The sequence below is a fragment of the Elephantulus edwardii genome, unplaced genomic scaffold (genome assembly GCF_000299155.1).
Source record: "Elephantulus edwardii isolate Elephantulus edwardi_28Jun2011 unplaced genomic scaffold, EleEdw1.0 scaffold00119, whole genome shotgun sequence".
Lineage (NCBI taxonomy): Eukaryota > Metazoa > Chordata > Mammalia > Macroscelidea > Macroscelididae > Elephantulus > Elephantulus edwardii.
Genome location: NW_006399869.1, coordinates 2,459,532 through 2,473,553, shown reverse-complemented (window position 1 = coordinate 2,473,553; position 14,022 = coordinate 2,459,532). Strand labels below are relative to the sequence as shown.

At 36.8% G+C, this 14,022-nt stretch overlaps 1 protein-coding gene and 1 pseudogene across 1 annotated transcript in view; both read right to left on the bottom strand.

Annotated features, from left to right (window-relative positions):
- MARCH1 (membrane-associated ring finger (C3HC4) 1, E3 ubiquitin protein ligase) overlaps positions 1 to 14,022 on the bottom strand; it is a 635,452-nt gene that overhangs the window by 336,438 nt on the left and 284,992 nt on the right. The window contains exon 2 of the mRNA XM_006892768.1: positions 6,174 to 6,224. Within this exon, the coding sequence (XP_006892830.1) occupies positions 6,174 to 6,224 (51 nt within the window). The remainder of the gene's footprint in view (positions 1 to 6,173; positions 6,225 to 14,022) is intronic.
- Positions 10,914 to 12,170, bottom strand: LOC102864346 (annotated as a pseudogene).

Sequence of the window (14,022 nt, the reverse complement as noted above, 5' to 3'; positions counted from 1 at the left end):
CTTCCCCATGGCAATGCGCCTTTTAATTTCCTGGCTACTGGTGCCAAGAGTGTTGACTGTGGAGCCAAGTAAACTAAAGCTGTGTAAAATCTCAATCTCTTCACCATCCATCCTGATGTTGCCAATTGGTCCAGTGGTGAGAATCTTTGTCTTCTTGGGAGGATGAGAGAAATGGAAAAAATTTGTTCTTGAAAACAATGTATTGACATTTTGTAAATAAACTGGTAGAAAATAAAGAAAAAAGGAAAAAAATGAAATATTAATCAAATATCAAGGGGTATGGAATAGAAGATGATACATCAGTTCTGATTCTGGAAGCTGCAATAGCAACAGCTCAGGTAACTATTCTTCATCTTTTAGCTCTTCTCAGGAATTACGATAAATAATCATTTATAACAATATTTAGTAGGATGGAATAAATTTTCAGGGGGTACGTATGTATCAGAATTATGCAAAATACCAACAACAACAATATGGGCTTTTAGTTTTTCACTAAGATCTTTTCTGGTCATTCAGATTATTTTATTATGTCTTACCAAGCTTTTCTTTTTTCTTTTTTTTTGTCTCAAGTCTGGGGTCTTGGACACTTGACATTTATTTAGAAAGTCAAAGTATCTGGAAGTTTTTATGCTTATGTTGTTGTTGTTGTTAGGTGCTGTTGAGATGAATAGTGACCCTATAAATGACAGATCTGAATCTCATCCTATCTGTGCCACCTTTACTATCTCTGACAGACTTACATCAATTGCTGCAATCACTGTGTCAGTCTATCTGGTTGAAGGTTTTCCTCTCTTTTTCTGACCCTCCAACTTTTCAAGCATGATGGCCCTTTCTAAGGAATGCCTCTCCCAGCAACATGCCCAAAGTGCATGAGACAAAGCTTTGCTATATTTGTCTCCAAGTAGCACTCTGGCTGAACCTTCTCCAAGACATATATTCAGCACTTTTCTCCAACACCACAACTCAAAGGCATCAATTATTCCTCTGTCATCTTTATTCATTGTCCAGCTCTGAGAAGTATAGCAAGTGATTGAAAACGCCATGGTTCAAATCAGGCACACATTAGTTTTCAAATGGAATTAATTGCCCCTCAGTAACTTTGAAGAGTCACCTGGAGACTGCAGAGTTTCCCTATGAAATATTTGAAATATATGACATATTTCTCCTGATCTGCTGACTGCTGGTACCAACTGTTAATTGTGGATCCAAGTAAGATTGAGTTGTTGCAGTTTCAATCTTTTCCCCATTTATTATGATGTTGCCTGTTGGTCAAGTGGTGAAATGATTATTTTCTTGATGTTGAGATAGAATCCATATTGAAGTATATAGTCTTCTGCAGCAAGCACTTCAAGTCGTCCTCATTTTCAGCAAGCAAGATTATGTTATCTGTATAATGTGAATTACTGATTAATCCTCTTTTGATTTTGATGTTACATTCTTCTTTATAGAGCCTGTTTCTAATTCTCCTCTAATTAATGGATGGCTAATGTGGGAATATGAATATTCAGCTCACTAGTATCAAGTCTGGACAGATGAAGACTAATATATAACTATGAATTCTATAGAGCCAGAGGAACTTTTCTTGACTTATTGTTCTTTCTTGTTTTGTTTCTCTCACATCTTTAGAGGTTTTCCAGAGAGGTTGTCCATATTAAATCATTGTAAGGTAATTTTTACCTCAGGAAGTGCTGCTGGGGAATCTGACCCCAAATGTATTTTATCTTCCTTGTTGAAAATTTGAGTATAATATCTGAGTTTAAAATTGATGGTAAAGATTTGCATTAAAAATGTCTATTTGAGAGTTGGTAATCTAATCATCATATATAAAACCATGATATCACCTAACATCTAAAAAATGCGTAAATATGGAGAAAAAGCTTCGCGACATAAGAAGAGGCTAGAAATTATCAATTTTCCACCATCATACTTACGAATCCATATAAATGTTCACCCACTTACTCAATTTTAGTCTCAGAATAGAATTTGTATAGACTCCATGAAAGTCTCCAGGTTGTTATTGTTGCTTTTGTTATGTGCCATCTAGTCACATGTGACACATAGCAACCCTAAGTATAACAGCCATATACTCTGCATTATTCTATGCCAATACATTGTCTCCTACACTCCTAATCCATTATCCCTGTCATTGAATTAATTCATATCATTTAAATTCTTTCTCCTTGTGCTGTCCCTCCACTCTCTCAAGCATAAAATCCATCTCCAAGGACTTGTCCCTTCTTGCAATATGTCCAAAGTATATCAGAAAAGCTTCACAAAAGCCTCCAAGTAGCAGCCTAGTTTTACCTTCACCAGGATGAACTTGTTCAGTATATTCAACCATCTATCGTATATTAAATATTCTTCCCCAGCACCACAGTTCAAAGGCACCAATTCTCCTTCTATCATCCCTAGTCGTTGTCCAGCTTTCTGATGCATAGTGAGTGATGGTCTCTATCAGGTGCATCTTGGTCTCCAAACTGACATTATGGTTCCTCAGTACTTTGGAGAGGTCTCTGACAGCAGACTTTCCCCAATGAAATACGTCTTTTTATTTCCTGGCTGCTGGTGCCAAGAGTGTTGATTGTGGAGCCAAACAAACTAAAGCTGCTAACAATCTAAATCTTTTCACCACTATCATGATGCTATTGATCAGCCCAGCAGTGAGAATCATGGTTTTCTTGATGCTGAGCTTCAATCCATATAGAAGGCTGCAGTCCTTGACCTCCTGCAGCAAGCACTTCAGGTCCTCTTCAGTCTCAGTGAACAGGTCGAGACGTCTGTTTAATACAGATTGTTGGTGAATCTTCATCCCGTCATGATGCCTCACCTCTCCTCATAGAGCCCAGCCTCCCAGATAAGTTGTTCTGCATACAGATTGAAAAGATATGGAGACAAGATACATTCCTGGTGTACATTCCTCCCAATTTTGAACCATGCGATGTTTCCTTGCTCTGTTCTGATGACTATCTCCTGGTCCAAGTATAGAGTTTGAATAACCATTATCAAGTGTTCTGGTATTCCCATTCCTCTCAGAGTTAGCCATTTAGTTGTGATCCACACAGTCGAACGCCTTTGCATAGTCAATGAAACACAGATATTGTTCTGGTACTCTCTGCTTTCAGCCAAGATCCATCTAACATTAGATATAATATCCCTACTACCACCAGTGTCCAAATTAGTCAGCCTAATTTTCAAGAATCTCCTAATTATATAGTCTACTTTACTTCATCAACATGTCAAACTTAGTCTTTAAAGATATATAGTCTGCAGGTACAAGTGAATTATTGTTCCCTTGTATAAGTAAACATAAATTAATATCTTGATAAATCAGAACATTAAACATCTGCTCAGAGATGAAATGCTTGGCTCTGGTTCAGCTGAAAGAATTCCCAGGATATTATGCATTTGGGGGCTTCTTTCACCTTGATCTCATTGGAAATAACTTTGAATATTAAAGCCAAATCTTAAAAACAGAGAATTGTGGATGCAACATTAAAATATATAACATTTAGTACACAGTGCATCCACACACACAAAAATGTTGATTAATTTGTATTAAGGCTATCATGCATCTCCATGATTCTCTGCCTCTGACACACCCATCCTGATTACCCCAGTCACTGAATCAATCCACCTCATAGAGGGCCCTTCCCTCCTGCGCTGCCCTCCACCCTCTCAAGCTTGATGTTTCTCTCCAAGGACCTGTTCCTCCTTACAACATGTCCAAAGGTTGTTTCTTAGCAGTCCTTGGTACATTCAATACTCTTCTCCAGCACCAGAGCTCAAAGGCGTCAATTCTCCTTCTATCCTCCCTAGTCATTGTCCAACTCTCTGATGCATAACAAGTGATTGCAAAGACCATAGCCTGTATCAGATGCATCTGAGTCTCCAGAGTGATACCATTGCTCTTCAGTACTATATTAGAAATGCTTAATATCAAATATTGAGATATAATATTTCCTAGATCTCTCTTGTCTATGAATATTCAAACATGCCTGCATAATTAACTACCTTGGAAGATAGATACATGGCCAGTCAAGTGCAATAGATGCATGGGCTTACCATCCATTGAAACAAAGGACATTCTTTAGCTCAGAATTTCTGTCTTATAACCCAAACCAACGTGTGTACAAGTGCCAATTTACCATATTGGCATTAACTAATATGTACTGGGCTCACGAGATAACCTTAGGTTAATGTGGATAATCTGCATACTGCTATTTTTCATTTAATAATAGAAATAATTTGGTTTTTTTAAATGAAACAATACAAAACACATTCTCTTAAAACATAAACAGATCATAAACAAAACATAAGCAGACATGGTACTGCAGTGTAATTTTTATTGCTATCTTGAGAACTTGCTTAAAGATAATTCTAAGACTAAAACCTTGGAGTGGTCTAAGTGGGAGACCTTGAAATCAAAACAGTATTCACAGTAAATCAATCTTCATCGTAATTATATTTTTGAAAGTTATAACATTCCATTTTGAAAAATGACTATAAATTATTTTTACTATCCAAATCACATGGCAATTCATCAAACTTGTTCTAAATCCTAAATTTTTTACTAATAGCTCACAATTTTGGTAATAAAACAATTTTTGTTTTCTAAGGGGAAAAATACCGTGTATCATATCCAAACTGTATTTTTTTAATTTCCCCCCCCAAACTATAATCTTTTAATAGGACTAAAGGCTTGCTTAGATTCATTGTTAGTCTGGGGAGTATTTTGATTTTCTGCCCTCTGACTCTAGACCTAAATGTATCCAATTTAATGTCTTAATTAAATTGATTTTAGGAAATCTCTCCTGGTGAGAAGAATAGTTAAATCCCACCAGATTTGGATTCAAACTCCCCCCACCCCAAATTGAATTAATGGAAATAAATGCTAATAGAGTCTTAACTTTAGTATCTCTTGGCCTTATTGTATATGGAATAAGATGGAAAAAAACACTTTATATTACACTTTGAAAGCAGAAAATTTTCTTTTGCGAACAACACTTAAGAGGTAAAAATATAGTTCAATCATTTTCTTGTGAGAAATTTCAATCACAGCAAAACTTTGAAATAGCTAAAGGGAACACTGCATGGTTCAAAATTGGGAAGGGCGTACGCCAGGGATGCATCCTATCTCCATACCTTTTCAACCTATATGCAGAACAGATTATCCGGGAGGCTGGGCTCTATGAGGAGAAATGTGGGGTCAGGATTGGTGGACGATTTATCAACAATCTGCGTTATGCGGATGACACAACCCTGCTTGCTGAAACTGAGGAGGACCTGAAGCGCCTGCTTCAGAGTGTCAAGGACAGCAGCCTACAATATGGATTGAGGCTCAATGTCAAGAAGACAAAGATTCTCACCACTGGACCAATCGGCAGCATCAGGATGGATGGTGAAGAGATTGAGATTGTACACAGCTTTAGTTAGCTTGGCTCCATAGTCAACAGTCTTGGCACCAGCAGCCAGGAAATTAAAAGGCGCATTGCCATGGGAAAGTCTGCTGTTAGGGACCTCTCCAAAGTGCTGAAGAACAGTGGTGTCTCTCTGGAGACTAAGGTGCGTCTGATACAGGCCATGGTCTTCGCAATGACCTGTTATGCATCAGAGAGTTGGATAATGATCAAGGAGGATAGAAGGAGAACTGATGCCTTTGAGCTGTGGTGCTGGAGAAGAGTACTGAGAATACCATGGACTGCTAGGAAAACAAATAGATTTGTCCTGGAGAGGGTTAAACCGGGTGGCTCCTTGGAGGCAAGGATTCTGAGGCTCCGTCTAACATACTTTGGACATGTAGTGAGGAGAGACCGGTCCTTGGAGAGGGACATCATGCTTGGGAGGGTGGAGGGACGGCACAGGAGAGGAAGGCCCTCTATGAGGTGGATTGACTCAGTGACTGGGATAATTGGGATGGGAGTGTCAGAGACAGTGCGATTGGCCCAGGACAGAGCGGAGTTTAGGGCTTTTGTACATAGGGTCGCTATGAGTCGCAGGCGACTCGACGGCACATAACAACAACAACAACAACAAAATTATTAACAGGTTACATTTGTCTATTGGTCACAGAAAACAATTATTATATTATAGGTTAAGTATTCGAAGATATTAACTTGACCTCATGTAATATGGAAATCAATAAACAATTAAGTAAATTAATATATTTCACCTACTTTTGAAATATTACTTGATCGACTGGCAGATCGCCCTGGAGATTTGTCATTCTGAAAAACAAAATTAGAGAAGTTGATTGGAAGTATGACACAAATATATCCCTGTAAGAGGAAAAAAGTGCAACAAAGTAAAACTCGTGAGTGTTCTCTATGTTGCTTTCACTGTTAGGCATTGCTTACACAGGATGGCTTTTCTCTTTCCAAATCCTATTTCTTTAGAATATATCAGTTTCCTTTTAAAAAATGCTTCAGTTAACATTTAGGCATTTAGTAATATCTTATTACTTATTTCCAGGATAATGTCCTTTTTCTGGAAGAAAATATGTGCATAATTAATTTACAAATCAATTTAGACAATAAAAATACAGTTCATTAGCTTCTCTTTCTTTTTGCTGACAGAAAATTCAGAGTAAGTTCTCATCTTTCATGGCAAGAAATATTCCATCTGAAGTATATAATACATGCATGTAACTTTTTCTTTGAAAATGCATATGACTGGAATAGTTTTGTCATTTTATATATTTTAAAAAACACAAACTTTTAACAATTTATCACTATTAGAGAGATAAGAAAATAAATAATAAATACATAATTATAATAAATGATCTTTTTAAAAGCCATACTATTTTAGAGGTGAAAAGGACTTTAGAGAATTCCAGCCTGGGTGGTCCACAGAGGTCGATGAATATGCCAAGTTTAACCTTGACAACTAGTCTATTCTCATTATTTATTTTTTTTTTTGCCTATTATTACAAGGGAATAATTAATTGGTAATTTGGAATTTGAAGACATCATGTGCATTTTATGTTTAAGAAGAGATCACAATGTACCTCCCTTTCTATAGGTCAAATGTTGGAAGAACTCATTTGGGAACATCCCAAACATCTGTAAAGGATCTCAATTAACACTGGTACTGAAATATCTTACAAGGGTGGAGTCTCTCTCTCTCCCTGTACATCTGGATGTGGCACCAAAGTGACCTGCATAGAAAACAGCAGCACTTCTTGACAGAGGTCATTTTAGAAAACTAAGTTGTTATGGCAACCTGCTTGTCTGAAATGGCCCGTGATGACTACTTGAGACAGTTTTAGTAACACAGCGATGACAGCTTTTGGCAAATATTATTGTAGAGAAACAGTAGCTTCATTCACTGCAACCTGTCACTGTGTCACCCAGGAGCTTGCAGATATTCTAACAGAATCATATTTCCCCCCTTACATTTAACATTCATCTTACACGTCACTGATGTCATTTTGGAACATGTTATTTCAGACTGAGATGAGTCACAATGATACGATTAGTTACACATCCTAACACCCCCATGATCCAGCTGGAGATTAATGTATACGCTACTAGCAGATACTTTTCCTTGATTAGTTTCCTTTGGTGATGGAGAGAGGCAGTTTGCTACTGACATCTCAACTCCTCTTCTAGAGACTAGTAAGGAAAATCAATTCATCTTGCCTTCTCAGTGGGAATTCATGATTTTGACACTTTCTAGTGTAGAACAGAGGTAAACAAATCACACAGTATAATAACTTTGGGAAGTGTTTTGTTATAATACTGTTTTGTTAGAATTTTTCTTCCTTTATGTGGTTTTTGAGAACATGATTGAGAACTAGAATTAAAAGATATTGGAGCAGAAATCAAGAAGCACTATAAGAAATTCAGTTTAGTCTTACTGCAAGATATTGGAGCAGAAATCAAGAAGCACTATAAGAAATTCAGTTTGATCTTGAATTTCTTTTATTTCAGATTAAACAAGTCTTTGTATGTGTATTTGTATGTTTTCAAGGTGCAAGAAATAAGGCAAATTATTCTCCATGATTAAGTGGATTAATCATTGATTTATAAAATTATAAAACCAAATTCACAGCCATTATAGTGAATTCAAGGTGTTCTGATTTATAGTCAACCTCTAATTTGGTTTCTGAGGCTGTAAATTTATTTATTTATTTATTTATTCATTCATTCCTTTATTTATTTATTTATTTTTCATTTCAATGAACATCTACAGAGATTTTGGAATTCCATTCATTCATTGTTGCATCCTTCTTCCCCCCCCCCCCCCCCCCCCCATTTGCTCCTCTCCTTAAAAAGCAAAAGAAAAACTCCCTCATTGGTACACAATCCCCCCCGCACCTCCCCCAACCCCACCCCAACCCCAAATATAATCCACTCTGCAACCCTCATTCCGTACTCTTACGATAAACATAATGCCCTAAAATATAATACTTTTAAACTATTCTCTCCCCCATAGACTTCAATGCCATAAACATGAGGCTGTGAATTTTTATAGGGAGAGACTGCTTATCTTTCTTCTGTGGAATGACTAGTGGATCTGAAATGCTGACCTTTAGGTTAATGAATTGATACATTACACATCACTTTACTAAATAGATATTTTTTTCCATTTCTTTTTTTTAAAATTTTATTATTTGTGTTTGTGCATGTACCGTCAAATCAGATCTGACTGGTACAGGAGGAAATTGTTACTCCTTCCCCGGCAGAGCATCTGGTGGATTTGAACCATGCACCTCTGGGATTGCAGTGCAGCTTCTTGCCACTAGGCCACCAGAGCTCCCCTAATTTTCCATTTCTTCAGTATCCTTTCATAACTAATTTTGAGAGACACCTTTTTGACAATCTATCACTTCAACTGATCTTTTCAAGCAAAGCATTATGGACTCTATTTTCTCCTAATGTAAGGTCCATCACTGAAAGAAACAAATACGGTTAAAGATTAAAATTTTTGTCATAAATTGTTTGTTTCGATTCCATGGCATAGAAAGGCAAATATACTAGTTAATAAGCTAATGTATGGATCAGAGTGAGGTATAGTATTGCTGTGACAGAAATGATGGAGAAGAACAAAGTCACTTGCAATTGAATCTGTGATGGTGACTAGTCAGTTCTGGCAAAGGTTATTGTTTGAGATACCTAATCTTCCATTTCCTCACTGTAAAATGGAGCAGAATAATTGTGGATTAGATTTAACATGTACTATCCAAGAATGAAAACCCCTACTGTCCTCTACCACAGGTGTTGAGGAAGTATGGTCTTCTTTATCTTTGAAATAAAGCATCAGAATTGCTTTTGTGTCTTGGAGAACTTCCAAATTCATCTGTTCAATTTGTTACTAATTAGTTGGTGAGCTTGTCCTATTATGGCAATGACATATTCTTGCTTGTAGTTTAGTCAAATTATGGTTGTCATATCTCATTATTATCAGTTTATATACTTTTTTGACCTTAGACTACAATCAGTATATATATTTTACCTTAAGAACTCTGAGAAACTTCTTAGTTCCTACATTATTGTGAATATGGAAGTTACCAGCAAGAGTTCATAATAATCTTGATGAAAAGTAGAGAATCATCAATCATAATATCAAATTGTAACAGGTTGTTCAAAGAAAAAGAAAATTCTAGCTTTGGAAGGGGTTTTTTTTTTTTAACGATAAAGAAACCAGACTTTTTTGTTTGATATTACTATATCTGATATTATTGGTTTTGTGATTACTATTATTAATTTGATCTTACTAACCACAGTTAAGAGAGCACTGGTAGACTAATGGCAAGAAGTTGCATAACAATCCTGAAGGCACGCGATTCCAGGCCACCAGTTGCTCCTCAGGAGAAGGATGAGCAATCTCCTCTAATGCGATTAACTCTCTCTGAAAACCCGCAGGAGGGTCAGCTTTGGGTCAGTTCTGACTAAATGGTACTCAACAACCAAACTTATATTTTACTTGCTGTTATTGCTGATTGCTATCTAGTCAAGTACAACTCAAAATGACCCTATGAGCCAAAGGCCCGAAACTTTTCTATCACTATCATAGTTTCTCCAGGTTCATAGAGTTTCCAGAGGAATGTTGTTTAGGAAGTGGATGCCACTCCTGCTTCTAAACCTGTCTTAAAGTGGGAACTCCACCAAACACTGTACACCATGGGCAGACGTTATGGCATTTGACCCCCAATGGCATAAAGTCAATCACCAGTAAGAAAAGTGTCATTACCAAATAAGGAAATTATTGTCAAATTCCGTCTTATAATTTTTTTCATGATTTATTATTTTATTACATACTTAAGAAAACAAAAACCAACCAGAAGGTCACAAAACCTCATACCTAATTTATCTCAACTACAAAAAGTGAGCTGCAGGCAAAGTGTATACAAAGATAAATGAGTTGCCTAGCTTTTGTTAACAGTGCAAATGCTTGAGATGACTAAAGAACCAGGCTATCAAATAGAGAAGAGGAAAAAAATGCCTGGTTAAGGATTGGAATATCAGCTGAGTAATTTGCTGGAACTGGTCCTACCTTAAAATGTTATTTGTGGAGACATGGACACTTCAGTGGGGGTGGTGGTGGTGGTGTTAGAGACACGGGACACCAACCAAAAAACCATGTGCCAGGCAATTTCTTATACCAGTTTCTAGAAGGCACACATTTCTGATACCTTTTTTAAAAACTACAAATTACAGGAGACCCCAATATCTAGACAGTCCATTTTGAGGTATTAAATGCATGATGAAAAAGATTAGTTATATCCAAGTAAAAGGCAATAAAAATAGTTTTAAACCATCATGGTTAAATGTTAAGATTTTTAAGAAATCAAAATATTTTTATTCAGGTCATTTTAAACTGAATAAATCTTCCATGGCTAATGATTGATGTGCAAGTAATGCTGCTGGCTTTCACATTCCTTGTTTCCTTTACTTCATTCAGAATAAAGGTGATCAGTTGTTCTTGAACAGGTCAATACAGCTTTGTAAGAGAGAAACATTGTTCTTGGCATGCTTTATTTCTAGTTCAGACATTTCTATTAGATTCTTCCGAAATGCAGCCACTCGTTTACGTTTGAAACTGATCAATTCTTCTTTTGCAGATTCAGAAAGCTGTTCAAATTTCTGGCAACATTCCTGCTGGTGTGCCTCTGCCAACCTGACATCTTTGCTTTTTAACCAGGGCTTATCCAAAGCTTTGTTTGAGTTCTCATAGTCTATGAGGGCTTTGGTACGTCTATATAGGAGATCCTTTGCAGCCTCTATCTTGAGCATGTAGTATCGGAGAAGTTCAGTCAGCTTTAAATCTTCATCTGATGAGACTCGGTTTTCTACTTTTCTAAGTTTCTCAAACGGCTCAGCAACCTTCAAAAGGTACTTTGTGATGACTGTGGGCTCTTCCAAAGCCAGGCTATGTAGGGAGGCTGAAGTATGAATATAGTCATCTGCAACATTTTTATGAGATCTGGTCATTCTGTCAGCTTTTGCACATGAATCTTTGATCTTATTATAGTAGTTAATGAGAAAATTCTTCTCTTGCTCAAAAAAATTATCCACCTCCTTAACTCCAGAAAAAAGGACTTCATCAGCACTTTTCACCACATTCTTGAAAAAACCACCAAACACTTCTTTGGTATTTTTCCGCCTAACACTTAGATCCTGATCATATTCCAGGAAAACATGAAAGTTTCGATCTTTACTGAGAACAGGGTGAGAAGAAAGTCGCTGAAGAAAGACGTCATGGGAGAATACAGTCTTCTTAAAGACAGCAAGATATTCAGCTTCTAGTTCTTGTTTCATTTTGGCGAATTCTTCTTTGGTCATTGATCCTTCACCCTCTCCCAATTTCTGCATCTTCTCTCGAGGACCATCAAAGTCAGGTTTTGTAGGGGCAGGTGGGATAATAAGTCCAGCATAATCTGTTGTTTCAATAAGAGTGTCATGTAGCCACACAAAGTCTTCATGTTGCCTGGTAACAGAAAACTCTGGGTTTTGAAATGTAGATAGAGTGGTCTTTGTGTGTACTGTAAACTTGACCTTATCTCTCTCACTGAGTGCATCAGGTATGTCAATCTGAAGTGAAGGATCGACATTCAGGTCCACAGACACAGATCTTAGCTTGCTGTGGTCCTCCTCATCCTGTTGCATCAACTCGGGAACAGTGGCCATGGCGACGCGGGTCTCGAGCGGGGGCCGCCTGGCTGTGCAGGGAAAGAAGATGATGGGCCGCGGCCACCCTGGGCCACCGCCAGGTCGCTTCTCCCGTCTTATAATTTTTAATGATATGTTCCAAAGATAGAGACATGGTTGTTTTTAAAGAAGAGTATTCCTGTTAGAGAACATACAATTATGTCTAGATAGCATACATCTATAAGAAATTTCTTTGCAGAGTATATTATTGGTCAGAAGAGGGCAGTAAGGAAATGTGAAGGTTGAAATAAAAACTAATGATGAGTAAAGAGACCAGTACAAAAATCTAACACAGATTGATAGTTTAACACTGTTGTCTAACTTTTCCTTTATTCTATTTCTTGTTTATAAGTCATATATTTGAAAAGGAGTATTTCAAAGGTAACATAAGAGTTACAAATAGAAGATGAAACTGTTATTTCAGAGCAAGGGAAGCTTAGAATAGAAGAAAGTATGTACTTAATATGAAAACACGGACAAAATTAAGCGGGAGGCATAAGACTCTCTCATCTCAAAAACTACTACACAGCTATAATAACCAAAACAGCATTGTATTTGTACAATGACAGGCACACAGGCCAATGGAACAGAATTGAGAATGCAGAAATTAATTAATCTGTCTTTGATCAACTGATATTATAAAAAGGAAATAAAAGCTATCAAATGAGGAAATGATAACCTCTTCAAGCAGAAATTATTTAAAGATATTTTGAGAAAATGTTAGATAGGATATCATGTTTTTTACTGTTGTTTTTAGGTACTACTATTTAGTTGGCTCCAACTCATAGTGACTCCACTTATATACAACAGAAAGAAACACTGCCTGATTTTACTGTATCCTCATGATCTCCGCCCTGTTTAAACCTTATTGAAATAATTTTGCCAATCCATCTCATTGGGGTCTTCTTTTCCATTTACTTTTGTGGTGTACCATCAGTTCAAAACAGACCCTTAGCTGACCCTTCAGAAGGTTTTCAGGGGAAGTAAATTATATGAGAGAGACTGTCCATCTTTCTCCCATGAAGTGGCTGTTAGATTCGAACCTCATACCTTCAGGATTTCCCTGCAGGTTCTTGCCACTAGGTAACCAGTGCTCACTTCATCTCTATTTACCTTATATTTTTCCAAGCATGACAACTTAAAAAAAACACAAAACTTGCTTGCTTTTACTAATAATATACCCCAAATATATGAACAGCCTTATCATCTTTGCTTCTAAGGAGCACTCTGGATGTGTATGTACTTCATACAATATTTATTGATTTTTCTTTTTTTTTCCCAGACATTGATATACTCAATATTCTTTGTCAACAACACAATTTAAAGGCATTGCTTCTTCTTTGATCTTTCTTATTCAATTTCCAGCTTTCACTTATGCTCCCAAACGTCATTCCCATTGAGTTAGACCTGACTTGTATCTAGCCCTGCTTTAGATTTCCAAGGGTTTAAAACTGACGAGGAGGAATTTCTCTTAAAATTCCTGTGGAGCATATAGTGTCTTTTTACCTTCAGAGACAGCACTATTTCCTATCGATATCTCTCCATCATCTATCTTAACTCATATTAACTGTATATAGTCTCCTGGTTACAATCATTGCAGTATCTCATGGAAGTAGACCCAAATTTCTCCAATGAGTTGTGAACAGAGGTAACAAATAGAAACTCTTTGGATGTCCAATAAACATCTTACAAAAACTTGTTCAGCATTTCTTAAGCTCAAGAAACTTAAGAACAAATTCAAACCTCGAGTTGCTACAATCAAGGATGCTTTAAGCAGAATGTTAAATGATCCAGGAGGTATCAAAAGAAGATGGAAGGAATATACTGAGTTATTGTATCAAAAGTAATTGGCAGATACAGAAGAATTTAATGA